Source organism: Chiloscyllium plagiosum, unplaced genomic scaffold (assembly GCF_037043375.1).
Source record: "Chiloscyllium plagiosum isolate Xiang-an unplaced genomic scaffold, Cpla_swu_hap1 HiC_scaffold_12, whole genome shotgun sequence".
Classification (NCBI taxonomy): Eukaryota; Metazoa; Chordata; class Chondrichthyes; order Orectolobiformes; family Hemiscylliidae; genus Chiloscyllium; species Chiloscyllium plagiosum.
In genome coordinates, this window is record NW_028270150.1 from 59,421,742 (window position 1) to 59,443,572 (window position 21,831).

General features: G+C 41.0%; 1 protein-coding gene across 1 annotated transcript; it reads right to left on the bottom strand.

Annotated features, from left to right (window-relative positions):
• Positions 1 to 637: 637 nt before the first annotated feature.
• Positions 638 to 20,870, bottom strand: LOC122555553 (uncharacterized). The gene is made up of 5 exons (XM_043701578.2): positions 20,804 to 20,870; positions 20,373 to 20,720; positions 15,024 to 15,101; positions 14,279 to 14,401; positions 638 to 3,708 (listed from the first exon to the last, which is right to left on the bottom strand). Exons 1-5 carry the CDS (start codon positions 20,856 to 20,858, stop codon positions 3,620 to 3,622), a joined length of 693 nt encoding a protein of 230 aa, XP_043557513.2. The 5' UTR covers positions 20,859 to 20,870; the 3' UTR covers positions 638 to 3,619.
• Between the last annotated feature and the right edge of the window lie 961 nt (positions 20,871 to 21,831).

Sequence of the window (21,831 nt, forward strand, 5' to 3'; positions counted from 1 at the left end):
TGACATCACACGTCATTTTTGCTATGAATTCTGTGTCATATGATCTTATACTCCACAACCACCTGATGAAGGGGCAGCGCTCTGAAAGCTAGTGCTTCCAGTTAAACCTGTTGGATTGTAACCTGGTGTTGTGTTATTTTTAACTTTGTCCACCCCAGTCCAACACCGGCATCTCCAAATCTTGTTATGGGTGATTACATAGGTCCCTGTTGAAGGCAGACACAGCTACTTCTAAAATAAATCTTAAATCTCCTATCATCTGAAGTGTATCTTTTTGTTCAACATTAATTGATAGCAAGAACTACTAGACTGTAAAAGTGAGTCGTTGCTCTGTCCACTTGCAGCTTGGCATTCACTAATGCTACTTCATGTATCAACTTTCTCTCTCTCACTGAAAGAATTAAATCCCTACAGTGTTGGAACAGGCCATTCAGCCCAACAAGTCCACACCAACTCTTCAAACAGCATCCCATCCAGACTCAGCCCCCCCTCCACCATCCCTGTCACCCTGCATTTCCCATTGCTAACATACAGATCCCTGGACACTATGGGCAATTTAGCATGATCAATCCATCTAACGGGCATATCTTTGGACTCATTGAAGATTCATTGAAAGACAGAGTAATGGGCCTTGAACCAATAATGACTTTTATTTACACAAGAAAAATAAACAAATATTATACAGTTTAGCAAAGATATATATTCCCCTCTTCTATTTGATTATATAAACAATAAAGATGCCACACACTTGCTTGCTAATGATTGTCCATAGGTCGGTGTCTGTTTCCTACAAAACCATTCTCACTCAATCACCTTTGACAAGTTTCTAGTCACTTAAAAAAACACACACCCAGACCGTTAATTGTCTGTGAGATTCATTCACATTCTACAGTCAGAATACTCGGTGTAAACTTTCAGGATAATTCTGTGTTTGAGAAGTTATAATTGTCATTCTGGATCATCAGTCTTGTCTTCTCATCAAAAAAACTGAACATCATCGATTAATCAACATTATTATCTCAGACTCAACCTTGCATGCGGCCTGTTACATACAACCTAGCCATCTATGAATTACACCCATCTGGAAAGGATTGAACAGGACAGATTAAGTAGCATTTAAAGCTAATTTCAGTGCACACATTTTGTAATGTTAGAAACAGTAAGTTAAATCTTGAATACAAGCAAATATACATCTTTGTTGTAGTACTTAAGAATTAAAACAGCAGGAAAGATTCTCAGGAACAGGGAAAACTGAAATGCTGCATTATTAATTTGACAAAAAGAACAGCAAATTAAGGATTTGCTTAAAGAAGAGTAATGTTCATTCCCTAACAATGCTTTATAAGAACACTGTCTTCATTTTTTTTGTTAATCTGACATTTTGTCCCCAGTTACTAAAAAATCTATGTCGATACTTTAACATTAGAACACAGTTTAGAAATTTACAAAAGCAAAGTAAATAGGGAGCAACTGAAATATCAATGGGAATTTCCTCAATATTGGTTTTGCTCTGCTGTTATAATTGCACTGGCATGTCTATTTAAACACAAGGTTAGGGTTTAGATTATACACTTTCCTATTGGAAAATTTGAAGTTGGGTAGTATGTAAAATTCACAGTTTGGCTTTTGCACCATCTGTCCGCTTGCCTCTGACCTGTGTGAAAGTTAATGAAAGGTGGAATGGATATTGGAGAGCCACTCACCATGGAGGACTCATGAGGTGGGGAGGGCACTCTCATTTATTACCTGTGACAGGGGTAGTGTCCACATTGGAATTCCCCAGCACTGTGTGGGTTGGTGTGAGGCAAAGATGGGAGGGAGCTGAACCTAGTTAGTGGGTCCCCATCATTGAGCCCATTAAAGGCACGACAGAACCCCTCACCCAACACCCGAAGTTCATAATTCTCTCCTCGCCCACTTCCCTGGACTTTCAAACCCTGTTCTCATTCCCTTCAAGGCATCTGCCACCTGGCCTCAATATTACTCTGGGCTTACCTCTAAGTCTGGGCTCCTCTTTGTTAGGACTTGCTGTGGTCCTAAGAGTGAACACCACGCCCACCCACTGCTTCTGGGTCTTGGTGCTGCTCGTCATCCAATTGCCAAGAGATCTCTGAGGCAGGACTACACCTCCACACATGGACAGATGTCTTCCAGTGTTAAATTATTTGGTGTGGCTGGCAAGTTTGTGAACAAGATCTCCCCAACCTTTTAGCCAGGGGTCAGGGTCTTGACACCTGGTTAAGTACAGTGTAGGGTTTTGGCACATTTTGAGTGAAGTGTGAGCCATTCTGAGAAAATTTGCAATGTTTGTAATTTCAAAGGCTAATGATTTTTAAATTGGCCAGAGACAGGTTGCATGAAATATAAGAGGGCAAAATATAAAGTGATACATTTTTGAAGAAAAAAGGTGAATTATAAACATAGAAAATGACAAAAAAGAAAATAAATGCTAAAACATTAATGCTAAATGAACAGTTATACAGATCATTTAAAATGGAAGATCAAATTGGCCATTTTATCATCAAACAAACATTTGGTATCTCAGGTTTTGCAATTTCAAACATAGTACATAAACAAAGAGGTATCACTACCTGAATCATTGGTTAGGCTACAGAATATTGTCTCCAATTTCCATTCCAAGAAGGTTCATTCAGGTAACAAAGTAATACAAGGTTTGAGAAACTGGGCTTTTCTAATTAGTGGAAGAAAGATAAAGAGGGACTTGAACAGGTGTTCAAAAGTCTGAAGATTAGGATTTTCAATGGAGAATTGTTAGGTATTCTACTAATATCAGGAACTAGGTGTACATTATCTTTTAAGAGGAAGTACTAGGATATGGGAAGAGAGCAAGCGAGTGGATCCTCTTTGAGTAGATGTGCAGATGCATGATGGACTCTTCCTTCCATACTGCCGAATTCTATGATTCAAGAAGTTTTCTTTTCTCAATGGTTAATAAAACAACAAAGGAACCAGTTCAAATACATCTGGACAACATATAAAACTGGAGGCCAAATTGCATGTTTAAATGCTGAAATGATCAATCGGCATTATTGACAATTATGCCAGGAGGAAGTTCACTGCTGCTTCTCTGACCCAGATGCTGTTGCATTGTAAGGAGTCACTGCAAAGATGCATCAACTATAAAGTCGAAACAAGTACCTCCAGGAATATATCTCAGGCTATTGGAAGGGACTGGAAATTGAAACCTTGGTGCCTGAGCTGTTTTCCCTCCCAAAAAAGGCATTTAAATACGTCAAAAATCACATGCCCCAATCTTCTTGGCACCCTGGCTTCCAAAGAGAGACTATGTTTCTCAGAGGCCAGAGTTACAAGAACAAGTGAGTGGAGTGCTCACTGTCTCTGTGCCAGTGTCTTTATTCACATAAGACAGAAGCTTCACACCAAATCAGGGCTACCTGAATTCCTGATATATGGCACCGCTCGTACTATCAACTTAGTTTGTAGGCTTACCCACATTCTCACCAGAGTTACAGCAGGAGTATTTAGAAAAACATTAAAAATTTGTGTTCCTCTATTGATCAAGGGGACAAAATAATTGATCACTTTGGCACAACTGAGGTCATGACAGTTTTTAAATGTCTTGTGTCTACGACCACATTTATTGTGGTACCCTGCCCATGTTTTCATAGATGTCATCACTTTCATTGTTTCTATCTTTATGAGATTGTTTATCCTTCGTTGTTTTACCTGTCAAGATAAAAATAAAATATGATTATGGTGAGTGTTCCTTCAAGAAATGGAGCAACAATCATATTTACAAATGATTGCACACTAAACTTGGACTGCAAGATGTCATATGTGCTTTCTAATCGACAGGGAGATTCAGGACATTGATTTGTATCTATAATAATTAAGTACAAAGTAGTGAGATTGTCAAATCTTATCTGTTTTCCTCCATTGTTATGTACTTCTTTTATACTCCTCTTCTCTAAGACTTCTACATGGTCTTATCTGAGAGGGTTAACAGGAGGCCTCCAGAAATATTGCTTTTGATGTAATTGGTGATCTTAAAAAAGCATCCACCAGCCTTTGAAATAAAAGGGCACCTGATTAACTGCAAGAGAAGCATGTTACCAATAACTATTCTAAATGCATCTCCTGTTTCAGTACATGTCATTCTGTATCTACGTGCAGAATTAATTCTCCTTTCCTGCTTACCAGGGGGTGGGGTGCAAGATCGGCGAATTACAATTGAGGCTGATGTCTCAGTTTAATCTTGTTTTAATATATGCCATCACTTTCACTTTGAAATGAGGAGGTATCAAAATGAAAATAGTGGTGTAACTTGGAAGTGAGTTCCTGATTTGACTCCTGAGACCAATGAAGTTTGGAGGTGTGAGAAACTGTCTGGCAGGAAATCTCACACCATTTAAAGTTCACAGCAAGGGTTGCATAATCTTTGCATAACATTGCAATTTAGTTTACAAAATGCTGATATATTTTTCAAGTATATAATGTATTTCACTTAAAACAGAAGTGGCTGTCTCTCCTGCACTTTTCCCAATGTTAAAAATGAGCATTCAAACATGCAGAAACACAACTCCAGATCATCAGCCATATCTGGGGTTTGACAGCTGTGCGCTACATGTTTACTGGTTTTACATCATTGCCAGCTGTATAACGGCAGACTGGCTGTACCTAAAGAGGTTTAATTACACATTGCCAATCAAGTTCTGTCACACCAGTTTCTCCAAAGCCAATTGTATTTTTCTCCACCTGCAAATTTCCACTGCAATGATAACATGGTCTGAAATTGTGGTACAGTGATATCTGGGCAAATTTCACAGGAAAGCAACTGCCATCCACAATTGTTTAGAAGTTATGATTTATAAAGTGTATTTTTCTGGATGGTTGGGGTTGGTGGATGGTGTGGGTTGGTAGGTGTGAAACACACTGTATCACGTTGGTGGTAAAAATGATAACAGCTTCTGACTTTATCAATGAAGATAGCAGAGAATCTACTCGTGGGTATATCACTGATTGCCTTTACAAACCGCTGTGGTCATTGAAGTCAATGAGAATAGATAAGACATAATTTCCAAAGTCCGATATATGTGCCAATTTGATTTTCAAAGCCTATCTCTATAGGAAAGTCATGGCTTGCTTTTCCACAGGATAGGTGATGGAGTGTTTTGGGTAGGTTTGGGTGGATAGGAGTTGAAACTTTATTGCTGGAACAGCACAGCAGGTCAGGCAGCATCCAGGGAACAGGAGATTCGACGTTTCGGGCACAGGCCCTTCTTCAGGAATGAGCAGAGAGACACTCTCTGCTCATTCCTGAAGAAGGGCCTGTGCCCGAAACGTCGAATCTCCTGTTCCCTGGATGCTGCCTGACCTGCTGTGCTGTTCCAGCAATAAAGTTTCAACTTTGATCTCCAGCATCTGCAGACCTCACTTTCTCCTTGGGTGGATAGGAGATATTGGGTCCAGCAGAAAGTAGGGTGTCAGGTCCCGTGTAGAAGCAGGAGGAACGTTGGGTCTTTGGGTTCATGTCAACTTTGGTGGAGGGAGTGAGGGAATTGTGTCAAGCAGCGGGGAAGGGTCCTGGTTCCAGGGCGAGAGAGGTCATGTGAGGTTCTGGGAAGTAGAAAGAGTCTAGGGGAACTCTGTTGTGGGAGTGTGGAATAAAGTGGGGGTCATAGTTATCCAGGAGTTAGACTAATTTAATAGTCTAACATCTCCTGAATTACTAATTATTTAACTTCAGTGAAACCTCCTAATTCTCCAATTAAAAATAATACTTTGAAGGAACTGAGGTCATTCTGGCAAAGTTTGTAGGCAATACAAAGATGGGTAGGGGAACAGATAGCATTGAGGAGGCAGAGAAGCTGCAAAAGGATTTAGACAGGTTAGGAGACTGGGCAAAGACGTGGCAGATGGAGTGCAACATGGGAAAGTTTGAAGTCATGCACTTTGGTAGGAAGAATACATGCTGGAAACCCAGAGTCTAGATTCAAGTGGTGCTGGAAAAGCACAGCAGTTCAGGCAGCATCTGAGGAGCAGTAAAATCAATGTTTCGGGCAAAAGTCTTTCATCAGGAATATAGGAAAGTCATGGCTTGCTTTTCCACAGGATAGGTGATGGAGTGTTTGGGGTAGGTTTGGGTGGATAAGAGATATTGTGTCCAGCAGAAAGTGGGGTGTCAGGTCCAGTGTGGAAGAAGGAGAGATGTTGGGTCTTTAGGTTCATGTCAATTTTGGTGGAGGGAGTGAGAGCATAGCCTTAGAGTTAAGGGAAGACCTTTTAGAATGGAGATAAGGAGAAACATCTTCAGAGAGTGGTGAATCTATGGAATTCATTGCCATAGATGGCTGTGAGGCCTCGTCACTGAGTATGTATACACCCTTCAGGCTCTCTGCCTGTATTCCTGATGAAGGGCTTTTGCCCGAAACGTCGATTTTACTGCCTGGACTGCTATGTTTTTCCAGCACCACTCTAATCTAGACTCTGGTTTCCAGCATCTGCAGTTATTGTTTTTACCTAGTTGATTTTAACCCTACTGCGAATCCTCTTGCAAGGATGCCTGCCTTGAAGAAGTTTTCCTCCTCTCTCTACAAGTATCTCAGAGAGTCCCTCTCCCACTGTGACTCCCAGGTCATTTCGTCTGCCCTGCCTCCTCTCACTTATTTCTCCACCCTTCAGGCTCTCTGCCTGTATTCCTGATGAAGGGCTTTTGCCCGAAACGTTGATTTTACTGCTCCTCGGATGCTGCCTGAACTGCTGTGCTTTTCCAGCACCACTCTAATCTAGGAAGAATAGAGGCATGGACTATTTTCTAAATGGAGAGAAAATTCAGAAATCTGAAGTGCAAAGAGACTTGAGAGTTCTGGATTCTCTCAAGGTAACCTTGCAGGTTGAGTCAGTGGTAAGGAAGGCAAATGCAATGATGGCATTTATTTTGAAAGGACTTGAATATAAAAGCAGCAATGTATATCTGAGGCTCCAGACCATATTTGGGGTATTGTGCACAGTTTTGGGCCCCATATCTCAGGAAGGATGCACTGGCCCGAGAGTGTGTACAGAGGAGGTTCACAAGAATATTCCCAGGAATGAAAAGCTTAACATATGAGGAACTGGATCTATACTCGATAGAAGGATGAGTGTGGCTCTAATTGAAACAAATAGAATACTGAGTGGCCTGGACAGAGTAGATGTTGGGAAGATGTTTCCAATTGGTAGGAGAGACTTGGAACTGAGGGCATAGCCTTAGAATTAAGGGAAGACCTTTTAGAATGGAAATAAGGAGAAACATCTTCAGACAGAGAGTGGTGAATCTATGGAATTCATTGCCATAGATGGCTGTGAGGCCTCATCACTGAGTAAATTTAAGACTGAGGAAGATAGGTTCTTGAGTGTCAAGGAGATCAAGGGTTACAGGGAGAAAGCAGGAGAATATGATTGAGAAACTTGTCACCCATGATTGAATGGCAGAGCAGACTAAATGGGCTGAGTGGCCTAACTTCTGCTATTATGTATTATGGTCTTATAGAGAACTCCAGATGAAGGAGTAATTGCCCAGTGGAATTTGCAATTTCAGAGTCCCATCTGAACCATTGCTTAGATGGCATAGAATTGGATGGGTTGGTAGAAAGGATGTCTCAGAATTCAAATTTTTAATACTTTAACCTCCAACCTCCATCAAAATAATAGAGTGGTTATGGTAAGGGATTTTAACTTTCCAAACATAGACTGGGATTACCATAGTGTTAAGGGCTTAGATGGAGAAGAATTTGTTAAGTGTGTACAAGAAATTTTCTGATTCAGTATATGGATGTACCTACTAGAGAAGGTGCAAAGTTTGACCTACTCTTGGGAAATAAGGCAGGGCAGGTGACTGAGGTGTTCAGTGGGGGAGCATTTTGGGGCTAGTGACCATAATTCTATTAGGTTTAAGATAGTGATAGAAAAGGTTAGACCAGATCTAAAAGTTGAAGTTCTAAATTGGCAAAAAGCCAATTAGGCAAGAACTTTCAAAAGCTGATCGGGGACAGATGTTCGCAGGTAAAGGGACGGCTGGAAAATGGGAAGCCTTCGGGAATGAGATAATGAGAATAAAGAGAAAGTATATTCCTGTCAGGGTGAAAGGAAAGGCTGGTAGTTATGGGGAATGCTGGATGACTAAAGATGATTGAGGGTTTGGTTAAAAAAAAGGAAGCATTTGTAAAGTATAGACAGGATAGATCGAGTGAATTCTTAGAAGAATATAAAGGAAGTAGAAGTATACTTACCAGGGAAATCAGGAGGGCAAAACAGCGACATGAGATAGCTTTCACAAATAGAATTAAGGAGAATCCAAAGGGTTTTTACAAATACATTAAGGACAAAAGGGTAACTTGGGAGAGAATAGGGTCCCTCAAAGATCAGCAAGGCAGCCTTTGTGTGGAGCCGCAGGAGATGGGGCAGATACTAAACGAGTATTTTGCATCAGTATTTACTGTGGAAAAGGATATGGAAGATATAGACTGTAGGGAAATAGATGGTGACACCTCACAAAATGTCCATATTACAGAGGAGGAAGCGCTGGATGTCTTGAAATGCATAAAGGTGGATAAATCCCCAGGACCTGATCAGGTGTACCCTAGAACTCTGTGGGAAGCTAGCAAAATGATTACTGGGTCTTTTGTTGAGATATTTGTATCATCGATAGTCACAGGTGAGGTGCCGGAAGACTGGAGGTTGGCTAACGTGGTGCCACTGTTTAAGAAGGGTGGTAAGGACAAGCCAGGAAACTATAGACCAGTGAGACTAACGTTGATAATGAGCAAGTTGTTGGAGGGAATCATGAGGGACAGGATGTACATGTATTTGGAAAGCAAGGACTAATTAGGGATAGTCAACATGGCTTTGTGCATGGGAAATCATATCTCACAAACTTGATTGAGTTTTTTGAAGAAGTAACAAAGAGGATTGATGAGGGCAGAGCTGTAGATGTAATCTATATGGACTTCAATAAGGCATTCGACAAGGTTCCAAGGGGAGACTGATTAGCAAGGTTAGATCTCATGGAATACAGGGAGAACTAGCCATTTGGATTCAGAACTGGCTCAAATGTAGAAGACAGAGGGTGGTGGTGGAGGGTTGTTTTTCAGACTAGAGGCCTGTGACCAGTGGAGTGCCACAAGGATCGGTGCTGGGTCCTCTACGTTTTGTTGTTTACATAAATGGTACAGTCACTAAGTTTGCAGATGACACCAAAATTGGAGATGTAATGGACAGTGAAGAGGGTTACCTCAGATTACAACAGGATCTTGACCAGATGGGCCAATGTGCTGAGAAGTGGTAGATGGAGTTTAATTCCGATAAATGCGAGGTGCTGCATTTTGGGAAAGCAAATCTTAGCAGGACTTATACACTTAATGGTAGGGAGTGTTGCTGAACAAAGAGACCTTGGAGTGCAGGTTCATAGTTCCTTGAAAGTGGAGTCGCAGGTAGATAGGATAGTGAAGAAGGCGTTTGGTATGCTTTCTTTTATTGTTGTGGTTCTGTTCGCCGAGCTGGAAGTTTTTGTTGCAAACGTTTCGTCCCCTGGCTAGGCGACATCATCAGTGCTTGGGAGCCTCCTGCGAAGCGCTTCTTTGATGTTTCCTCCGGTGTTTATAGTGGTCTGTCCCTGCCGCTTCCGGTTATCAGTTTCAGCTGTCCGCTGTAGTGGTTGGTATATTGGGTCCAGGTCGATGTGTTTGTTGATGGAGTTAGTGGATGAATGCCATGCCTCTAGGAATTCCCTGGCTGTTCTGTCTGGCTTGCCCTATGATAGTAGTGTTGTCCCAGTCGAATTCATGTTGCTTGTTGTCTGCATGTGTGGCTACTAAGGATAGCTGGTCGTGTCGTTTCGTGGCTAGTTGATGTTCATGTATGCGGATTGTTAGCTGTCTTCCTGTTTGTCCTATATAGTGTTTTGTGCAGTCCTTGCATGGTATTTTGTACACTACATTCGTCTTGCTCATGTTGGGTATCGGGTCCTTCGTTCTGGTGAGTTGTTGTTCTGTTGTCACCAGAACGAAGGACCCGATACCCAACATGAGCAAGACGAATGTAGTGTACAAAATACCATGCAAGGACTGCACAAAACACTATATAGGACAAACAGGAAGACAGCTAACAATCCGCATACATGAACATCAACTAGCCACGAAACGACACGACCAGCTATCCTTAGTAGCCACACACGCAGACAACAAGCAACATGAATTCGACTGGGACAACACTACTATCATAGGGCAAGCCAGACAGAACAGCCAGGGAATTCCTAGAGGCATGGCATTCATCCACGAACTCCATCAACAAACACATCGACCTGGACCCAATATACCAACCACTACAGCGGACAGCTGAAACTGACAACCGGAAGCGGCAGGGACAGACCACTATAAACACCAGAGGAAACATCAAAGAAGTGCTTCGCAGGAGGCTCCCAAGCACTGATGATGTCGCCTAGCCAGGGGACGAAACGTTTGCAACAAAAACTTCCAGCTCGGCGAACAGAACCACAACAACGAGCACCCGAGCTACAAATCTTCGCACAAACTTTGAATGCTTTCTTTTATTGGTCAGAGTATTGAGTACAGGAGTTGGAAGGTCATGTTGTGGCTGTACAGGACATTGATTAGGCCACTGTTGGAATATTGCGTGCAATTCTGGTCTCCGTCCTATTGGAAAGATGTTGTGAAACTTGAAAGGGTTCAGAAAGGATTTACAAGGATGTTGCCAGGGCTGGAGGATTTAAGATATAGGGAGAGGCTAAACAAGCTGGGGCTGTTTTCCCTGGAGCATTGGAGGCTGAGGGGTGACCTTATAGAGGTTTACAAAATTATGTAGGGCATGGATAGGATAAACAGACAAAATCTTTTCCCGGGAGGGGGTTGGTCGGTTGTGAGGGGGGGGGGGGGGGGGGGGACTAGAGTGCATAGGTTTAGGGTGAGAGGGGAAAGATATAAAAGAGACCTACAAGGCAACTTTTTCACGCAGAGGTTGGTACGTGTATGGAATGACCTGCCAGGGGAAGTGGTGGAGGCTGGTACAATTGCAACATTGAAGAGGCATTTGGATGAATATATGAATAGGAAGGGTTTGGAGGGACATGGGCCAGATGCTGGCAGGTGAGACTAGATTGGGTTGGGATATCTGTTAAGCATGGGTTGGACCAAAGGGTCTTTTTCCATGCTGTACATCTCTATGTCTCCATGACTCTAAAACTATGCATTTTGTGAAGTTAAAATTCCACCAATGCATCTGAACATATCTTAAGATTTTGATTTTGAAATATTATACGTTAATTCTTGAAATCTTAGAATTTTTAAAAACTATTACACTTCAGATTTATACTTTACTTTAATACTGACTATTATATCTTTGGATGAATAAAGAAAATGAATCAACACAAAAAATTAGTTCTGTTTTTCTTTCCAGGTGTGACCTAGCGCGTTGAGAATTTCCAGCATTTTCACTTTTATTTCAACATCAATCGTGCTTTATCTATGTACATGCATTATATGGTATTACTTACTTTAAGAAAACAAAGGTCATTGTTTCAGAATGGTTTATCTTGTAAGGAAGTTGCTTGTGTGCTTACATGACATTTGTTGATGCAAACAATGATAAAATGAATTGATTTGCACTCTCAGTATGAGTTGTTTGCTGGGTGACTTGTTATGATGCACACCATTCTTTACATTTTATGGGCTTTAAGGTAATTATAAAGTCATAGAGATTACAGACCCTTCAGTCCAACTTATCTATGCCCACCAGATATCCTAAATTAATCCATTCCTATTTGCCAGCATTTAGCCATATCCCTCTATACCCTTCCTATTTGTATCCTTGTCCAGATACCTTTTAAATGTTCTAGTTGTCCCCACCCTTATCATTTCCTCTGGCAGCTCATTCCATACATGCACCATCCTCAGCCTGAAAAAGTTGCCCCTTAGATCCTTTTTAAATCTTTCCCCTCGCATCTTAAACCTGTGCCCTCTAGTTCTGGACTTCTGTGCCCTGGGGAAAAGACCTTGGCTGTTCACCCTTTCCATGCCCCTCATGATTTTATAAACCTCTGTAAGGTCACCCCTCAGCCTCCAATGCTCCAGGGAAAACAGCCCAGCCTGTTCAGCCTCTTCCTCTCGCTCAAATCCTCCTACCCTGGCAACATCCTTGTAAATCTTTTCTGAACCCTTTCAAATTTCACAACATCTTTCTGAAAGGAAGGAGACTAGAATTGCATGCAGTATTCCAAAAGTGGCCTAATCAATGTCCTGTACAGTCATAACATGACATCCTGACTCCTATACCCAACCACCTTTAAGGAACTATGAACCTGCATCCCATGCTCTCTTTGTTTGGCCACATTCCTCAGGACCCAACCATTAAATGTATAAGTCCTGTCCTGTTGTGTCTTACCAAAATGTCACACCTCACATTTATCCAAATTAAACTCCATCTGCCACTCCTTGGCCCATCAGCCCATCAATTGCTATACTGTTTCCATGTATGCAAACCAGTTTACTTATTTGTGTTATCAGCATTCAGCAAAAGATTGGAGTGCAATGTTTGTGGTTTATCAGCCCTAGAGGTGTCTGTGGTTGTGGTCTCTGTTATGTTCTGTATTTTCCAAAGCCTTAAAACAACCAGTTTGATGAGTGACATAACAGGAAAATTTGACGACAAAAGCTTACAACATATTACTTGATGTATGGTTATTTTTACTACATTACTATTATATAACAATGATAATAATTACACGGGATTAGTTACGATCAACACAATGGAACATTATATTGTTGATTTTTTTCTATGGAAAAGTTCAGAGACATCTTAAGTTTCATTTTCCAAAATTGTTAAGATCATAGGTGATTATGAGAAAGTTTACTGAGTGGAGCAAAACTCCTGTAAGGATCCTGGGTGAAAGGAGGTTTGGCAGTCTCAACTAGCAAATACACTGAAGTTAATCATTTAAAAAAAATGTTTTTAGTACCTCTGTGCATTCACCAGTGAACTTAACTTTCAGAAAGTTATTAACTTTATAATTCATCTGATCCTGATATGTATCCTCTTTAATTATGCTTATTGTTTCAATATATTAATATGTTAATTAGTGATTTAAACTTCTCCATTTTCCTTTCTTCCTTAAAATTCCTTTCATTGATCAAGATTTTCTTCTTCTTGCTGACAGATAACATACCCACTCTGGCTCAGTCTCTATTTTTCCCTATTTATTCGTATCTCACATTAACATCATCATTCTTCTTGTAGAGAAAAATAACTTTGCCTTCCCTCAGATCTCCCACCAACTGAGGGCAAACTTGAAAGAGAATCCAGACAGAAATTTACAAAGACTTTCACACATTTTTCCTCATCAATCATTGCCTTTCAGTAAATCTGTACTGACATATCAATTGTTTAATAAGTAACCACATTTCATGACTAAATTGCAGAGTGGAAATTCTTTTTAGGAATCAATTACATTGTCGTTATTAACAATACTTGGCTATTTTTTCTTTAAGTTAATTCTTGGTTATGGATTTTACTGACAAGAACAACATTTATTGCACACATATCATTGTTCTAAAGTGGTGTTGGAGTTTGTGAGGAGCTTTCGTTTTGAATTGTGTCATATTTTGGTACAACTGAATCACTTTTGTGGGCATGTAAGAGTTAAAGCACATTGACAAGGTATTATAGTTTTAGATTAGATTACCTACAGCATGGAAACAGGCCCTTTGGCCCAACAAGTCCACGCCAGCCCTCCGAAGAGTAACCCACCAGACCCATTTCCCTCTGACTAATGGACCTAATATTAGACTAATGACTAATGTATCTAACACAATTTAGCATGGCCAATTCACCTGAACTGCACATTTTGGACTGTGGGAGGAAACCGGAGCACCCGGAGGAAACCCACGCAGACACGGGGAGAATATGCAAACTCCACACAGGCAGTCGCCCAAGGCTGGAATCGAGCCTGGTATCCTGGTGCTGCGAGGCAGCAGTGCTAACCACTGAGCAACCGTGCCGCAGTGATAAATAGGAGGTAGGGATTGCAGGTTCCTTCACTGAACTGTATTAGACAACTGTTTTTTTTTAACTTCAACTACTTCAATTTATTTTACTAATTCCAGATTACTTTCTCTAGTTAAACAAGATATTTTAATCAATGTTGATTTTCTGTCACCTACTGGTGCCTGATTAGTAACTAGCATAGAATCCTTTTTAGTTTTGCATTCTCAGTCACATGGCTATCCATTATTATTTTGGCTCCACTTACCTTGCCTTCTTGACCTTCTCCTGCAATGTCCCACAACAGCCCATGTGAAAATAGCTATGATGATTAATGCTCCTGTTCCAGATAAGGCAGCTATCAAACCATAATTTTCAAAAACCTTGTAATCTAAAAAGTAAATTAAATATGTTAGATGAAATCAGGTGGGATTGACTAAATGTTCCTTAAATAAATATGACCATAATTCAATAAGAATCTGCAGCAGCAGGAGATGTGCACTTTACTTCTTTATAACCAAGTATTATTGGGCATTGTCATGTTATGAATGTGTTCTCAGTTAAGCACTTTTACAAATTTATAATTCTAGCTACAACAATTACCATTTTGACCAAGAAAGTGGGAGTCTGTTTACATGCTACCAAAATTCAATTGAAACACACCCAACGATATATCACTCCTACTGTGTGACACCAAATTATCCGCCTACATATGTACTCAAAACTTATTTTGGGCTGTGTATGATACAAGGAGATAATGGAGGCAAACATTATTTATTTGGTCAAATGCTGCAATTCCCTACACATTTCAATCAAGTGAATAAAGAGTTTTAAAAGAGTTGGGATAATTTTTAGAAAATGATGGAAAAAAAGAACAGAATATTGATAGAAATATATTAACTTTTAATCTATATTTGGGATTTTGGTGTAAGTTTAATTTGCTATTTCTGTTTTTATATCCTATGCATTAGTTTCACAAAATGATCAGAACGCTGATCAAACAGAATTCTTACCATTGGTTTCATTAGCTTTCATGAAAGTCAGGTTAAAGATTCCAGTTGTGTTCCAACCATTATATATCTGTATTTCACCTGAAAATGACAATGTGAACAAGGAATTAACAACAAAAGTGGAGTTGACTCTTGTTACAAATCACGTTTTTGTGAATTGGGATACTATCAGGCGGACATTTTGCCACAAGATGTAGGAAATTTCCATTTTTAATAATGGTTAGTATATGTGCTTCCAGATGGACATGACTTAAGAAACTCTGAGACTGGACAGCAATTGGAAACTGTGGAAACTACTGAGGAATTAAGCATAGTCCTAAAACTTTGTTATGGAGTCAGCAGAAGGTCAAGCTAGTGGCATGTGGAGAGAGTTGGGATAATTTTAGAGCATGCTGGAGAAACTCAGCAGTCTGGCAGAATCTGTGGAGAAAGAAACAGAGTTAACATTTCAAGTCTGGTATGAATCTTCTTTGGAATTGTATTTATTTCGTATTTCAGGTGTCCACAGTTTTTGCATTTATATGAGATTATTGGAGTTATTTACAGCCAGAAATGCTGCTTTTATTGCTACCCAATCCATTCCCATTGATTGGGCCATTGTCAGATTTATGATTTATGTTTTTCCATTAATCAATCCCATTAGATTTAGCAATCAATCCACAGGCCAAGAAAGTCAACTCACTCACAAGGACTTGAAGTTCTGAAATTCAATTAGTGCTGGAAATATTTGGTCTGGCCACATTGTTATGAAATGCTCCAAGAAGTTGGACTATGGTGTAAATTGCCCTTTGTGGAAAGATTATGCAGAAAAAAACACCTTTGATCACATGTGCATCAAGTAGTGTACACCAGAGCCCCTATAAGACTGTACATGCAATTTGGTGGACTGACCAGCACCTATAGACAAGCATCAAGATGTAGCTTGGCTGATGGTTAGAAAGTCCCTTCCCATTGGATCTTTCCTGGAATCTTAATGCCTTTACACATTGCCCTCATGGCAGTTGTGGCGGAGAACAGACTGTTGTCCATCTCCCTATGAATAGTACTTTTGCAAAGAAGACAGAATTCTCTGGAGAGAATTTTTGTTTAATTGAGGTTCAACTTAAACTGCTCTGTGAAGCAAAATTGCACTCTGCATGCAGTTCCCTTGAAAGAGCATTGACATAAATACTAATTGCAATTGGAGGATGATCAACTCAATGAAAGGATGGATGTCTTTGATCTGCTAAACATTTTCTGGCACATTTTAACATCCAAATCTATGTGTTGTGAAATGCACTAAAGCTTGGAACAGCTGTTGTTGAGGTGCAATGAAGAAAAGGCACTGCTGAAAGCTTTTCAGCTGAAGTACAATGAGTGGTTGGAAACTGTAGAACCCTTTGGTCTGAAAGTAAGTACCTGTGAACATCCACGCGGCACGGTGGCACAGTGGTTAGCACTGCTGCCTCACAGCGCCTGAGACCCGGGTTCAATTCCCGCCTCAGGCGACTGACTGTGTGGAGTTTGCACGTTCTCCCCGTGGCTGCGCGGGTTTCCTCCGGGTGCTCCGGTTTCCTCCCACAGTCCAAAAAAGATGTGCAGGGTCAGGTGAATTGGCCATGCTAAATTGCCCGTAGTGTTAGGTAAGGGGTAAATGTAGGGGTATGGGTGGGTTTCGCTTCGGCGGGTCGGTGTGGACTTGTTGGGCCGAAGGGCCTGTTTCCACACTGTAATGTAATCTAATCCAGAGCATTGAATTGTTCTGAGGGACCTCATAGTCAAAAATGGTGCACAGTGAACAGTTTATTTATTGCACTTTCAGTAATTTTTCCATTCAAAATGTTCTAGTTTCAGAATGAATGCCTGACAAGGGATGTGTTTTGTATATATTGAGTATGACAATTGTATTATCACAGCTAAGGGTGGAGCATGCTGGAAAAGAAATGAATTTTATTGTATCTTCTATAATTTTAAATTAAAGTATTTTCTAAAGTAATTTTTAAAATATAATGATAATGTATATTTTTGGAAAAAAAGATGCGTGACTAATTTGCAAATCTGATAGTTTATTTTGACATAATCCCACTAATTTCACAAAATGCAACTCTGACTTTGTTAATTTATAAAAACTTTGGAGTACAACTGCACTTGCATGGTTTTTATCCATAAGACACACTCCACATGCAAACAAATCCAAACTGCAAGAACCAAGCAATGAAAATATGGATTTATAATTAGTGAGGATGACAGAGAAGTCAGAGAAGTTAGATTGATAATGTTTTCTGTGAGCGGACAGCAATGGTAAATGCTCCTTTCATACTGCACATAAACGGGGCACCAATACTGTTAGTTCCTTATTCATTGATCCTACACAGACATAATCACAGCATGGTGGCTCACAGCACCAAGGACCTGGGTTCAATTGCAGTCTCGGGCGACTGTCTGTGTGGAGTTTGCACATTCTCCCCGTGTCTGCGTGGATTTCATCCAGGTGCTCCAGTTTCCTCCCACAGTCCAAAGATGTGCAGGTTAGGTGAATTGGCCATGATAAATTGCCCATAGTGTTCAGGGATGTGTAGGTTAAGTGCATTGGTCAGGGGTAAATGTAGAGTAATGGGGAATGAGTTTGGGTGGGATACTCTTCGGTGGGTCAGTGTGGACTTGTTGGGCTGAAGGGCCTGTTTCCACATTGTAGGGACTCTATGACAATGAATCTTGCTGGATTTAATAATGCAGAACACTGGGAAGGCCTATTTGAAAGGCTAGCCCCTCACTAAATCTGAGAAGCAAAATAATTTTAAAGAGAGAAAGATGTACACAACAGAATACAGTAATAATGCAAGCATAAAGAATTCTTGAAATCATAAGTTCTGTTTCTGATAAAAAACCCAAAATATTGCAGATTCTGGAAATTTGAAATAAAAATATAATGGACCGGAGTAACTCAGCAATTCTGTAGTTTCTGTGGAGAAAGAAACAGATGAGAGGTAACAGATTAACATTCTGAGTACAACAACTCCTGTTTGTGAACTTGGCAGCATGTTCCCTTCCACAAATTAGAAAGGTGATAGAGAATGTATTGACTTTGATATGGTTGCTCTCCAGATGGATGGGAAGAGAACCAAAGATCCACATCTAGGCATGTTCTGTACACAATCCCTCGCTTCAGCTGACTAAGGTCACAATTAGTTTTGTTTAATGTCTCTGGTACATAGTAGTCCCCATTCCTCGTTGTGTGGAGATAGTGATGGTCAGTTGACGTTTGCGGCACACATATAAAACTAAGTACCGTCTGTTAATAATTAACCAGTTAAGAGGCAGCACATTGGCATGGGGCTCACCTGGTCAGGATGTCAGCTTTCCTTCCCAAAGGGTGTAACTTTAGTAGGTGAGTTGTCTTAAACAATTCAGCAGATTTACATACAGCCCGCTTTTAATTTAAACTGAATTCAAATTCTCAAACAGTGGCCAATTGACGATAGGCAGAGTGGTACAAAACAGAGGAAAACCTGTTGCACATTTTGATCAATGCATTTTCCTTTGCTTTCTATTTCAGTCTGTGCAGCCATTCATACAGTTTCCCTGTGGTGCCCTTTGTCATTGATATTTGTCCAAATTGTAACGAATGTGTACCTGATGCATCCATTACGCCTGCAGATTAGTGGTTCAGACTCCCCGCCAGTTTGCTCCGTCTTTCGTTAAGGCAAAGTGATTGTGTCTGGGGAGTGGCGGGGTAGGGGGTTGAGGGAGGTGAATGTGGAGAGATAGCCACTTGAATTACTCAACTCCGTCTCCAGCAAACTGCAAAATATCTCCATTCCTATCAAGTTTCAAGTGGTCTTTCGATTGCGCAATCCGAAAACCATAACCTTCACAGGATTTAAAACACTCTCTGTAACCTTTAAGAAAATGCTTGGGATTTTCCAATTTACATAACTGCCAGACCACTAGGGCGACACAAAAGCTGAACACCAAGACTTTCAGCGATACTGGTTCCTTTGTGGCCCACACGCTAAACAATGACCGCAGTTTGATGACATTTAAGGAAGAGGAGACGTGTGGTGGGGTGGGGTGGGATGGGGAAAAGAGATACAACAAGAAAAAAAGAGTTCAGCATTATAACTCAGAGGCGTCAATGAGAATTTTCGCCTATGAGAGTACCGACCCTCAGAAAGCCAGACATGGGGGTGGAGGTGAAATGACTCATTTACATTCAAAGGACTCACGCTAATCACTTGCTTCAATGACAGACACTTTTCAACCTTAATGCAAACTAACTGCTGTTCCTTCGAGAACCCTTTGTCCCGTTTGCAGTGCACACAGAGCCCGGTGATCCTTCTGCTGTTTGCATTGTGCTTTTCTCTTTCCATTGGCAGAACTCACCTCTTACGGTTCCATCTGTGCCCTAAGCCAATCCTGAGATAGTCGACTTGTAAACGACTCCTTTTAGTTTAAACAAAGAAAACCCCAGAAATTACTGGTGAAACTCAGTAGCTCTGTGAAGACAAGCAAACTTATTGGGTCCTGCTTTGTCTTCGCACATAATGAGTTTCATGTACCTCCAGAGTTTCTCCAGCAATTTCTGTTTTCGGTTCAGGTTTCCAGCATCCCGCAACTTTATAGTTTTTTTTTGTGAGTCTCCATTTGTTTTGTTAAATTTGGATTTTAAATTACGGGTTTGTTGGATGTGTTTTTTTTAAACTGGAGGGCAGTAGACTCCTGTAAGTTTCTTTTGGCGCCTGTACAAGGCGGTCCTCAGACACACCTGATGGATTGGTTATAAAAAGCAGGAGCACCTAAACAAAAATGGTTTGATCCTCCCTGATTTCTGTCGAGCAGACTGCACGGAGTTTGAAGGTTGTAGTGAGGATTATTTGGTCCCTGCAATTCAGTTTGTCTAAAGCAATAATTGATGCACTTCATAGTGATTCGTGATGTGGAAGTAGTGGGCTAATAATCATTGATATTTCTAGATGACAGTCTATGTGGTAAAGTCAGTTCGAGGACAAAGTTACTCAAGTAAACGGGGTTTTCAGTAACACTGGAGGAGGAGAATCACAGCTTTTCTGTCTCCTGTCTCCAACCACTGCTCTTACAGAAATGGGAAGCAATGATGTGAGCAGTGAGTTTTTATGAGGGACAACACTGATTTTAGCTGCTCTATTGAGTTGTCTAGGTTTTGTTTAAAGGTGAAAATGTAACCAAGCAAAGACACATCAAAAATGTCAAAGCGTTGTCCTCCAGTTCCCGCACAACCTACCCGCACAGGCAGCGCGCAATGTCTCCCACCACTTACAACCCTGTTTCCCAATGACAACGATTCATTGCAATTCATTCCATGAATGTCTGTGATATTGAATACCCAACACTCACCGATCACGGTCACGACAACGTCCTCGGTGAACTCGTCTCCATTCCAATCTGTCACTGTGCAGGAATATGTCCCGGAATCATTCAGAGTCACATTCTGGATGGAGAGGGAATGGTTCGGGTAGATTCGTGCCCGCTGTGAGTAGCCGCTGAACCAATGGGTGTTCCATTTCTCTTCCTCTGACATTAACTGGACGATAGAGCGTCGAGTATTGGGGCTCACATACTTCCACTCTACCGTGTCGACCTGGTCAGTGATATTGGCGAATGACACTTCTAGGAATATGCTGCTATTAACTCTCCCTTTGACCACTCTGGGCATTGCTGCAGCGGCCGCTGTTTGTAGTAAAGCTGAAAGAGATGGTGCACAAGGTTAGGGAACAGCTCCATTCCTGTGGGACTCAGTGGAAACAAGGGGTACTCGCGTGATGTACCTTGCAGCCAGCAGCTGGAGAGCACAGCCATCAGGGAACCTCGGGTCCAGCTCATCTCATCGGGAAAGAACCCTGCAGCCTCTGCAACTTTCTTAATCTCCGAGTGTCTGCAAACGATTCGCGTTTCTGCTCAGGTGGTGGTTGGAGGAAAAAGCAGAGGCGAGCGACCAAACCAAACTGTCAAAACCGTCTGCACTCAGAAAAAGCTGTAAGTAGGCAATGGAGCAGGGCTGCTGGCCACTATGAAAATCAAGGCGAATGAATCACCTACCTCGCTGTTTATTGTATGGCAATTTTTAGCTCATGTACTTTTTTTTTAAGGGCGATATTATTTACTGGATTATTGCTTCTGTGTTATACATCGCTTTAAAGAAATGTTCAAAATTATGACCCCAATATAAAGCCCGCAATTTATTTTTTTTGAAAAAAAGCTACTTGATGTAATACATACTGAGATCTTCCACCATTTCGTGTTTGAGTCAAACGCTTTTCGTTCCCCTGCGTGAATGTAGATTGCGCCAGCCAGCCAGGTATTCGAAGACCCCTGCTGACAAATGCAGTAGAAACTCCTGAACAGTTTGGGGTGATTCCTTCCGCCTTTGAGAAATCACAACTAATCTGCCTTTGTGGGGAAGTTGAATATTGACTGAAATGGCTCAATTGTTCCACCAATCCCCGCTCCCGCCCCCCCCACATTATTGTTCAATACCGCAGGAGAGAGGAATTCCTCGACCTGTTCTCGCGCTGAAAATAGTGTTCAATTATTTCGTTAAAAAGATTTGAAGTCACATCGAATTCAAATGATTGGCGTATCATGCATAAAGTGTAAAAGGTTATCGCGTATAAATATTGAGAATTCAATTTACAAACTCGAGCGGAGGTGGAAACGGTTATTGGATGATAAATTTAGAAACATTTTTTAAATCGAAGTTCAGGGCAAGTAGATTAACTTCCAAGTACTCACACTGACGAATGAAATTATTTATTACGGGGGCAAATTTGATGATAATTGGTAAATGCAAAGAGAT

Bases quoted from the DNA above. Each gene is read 5' to 3' on its own strand.
- LOC122555553 (XM_043701578.2), bottom strand. From the start codon at position 20,858: ATGAGCTGGACCCGAGGTTCCCTGATGGCTGTGCTCTCCAGCTGCTGG. The intron at 15,102-20,372 runs GTGAGTGTTGGG...TGTCATTTTCAG, and splicing joins CGTTGTCGTGACCGTGATCG to GTGAAATACAGATATATAAT. The intron at 14,402-15,023 runs GTAAGAATTCTG...TTTACTTTTTAG, and splicing joins GAAAGCTAATGAAACCAATG to ATTACAAGGTTTTTGAAAAT.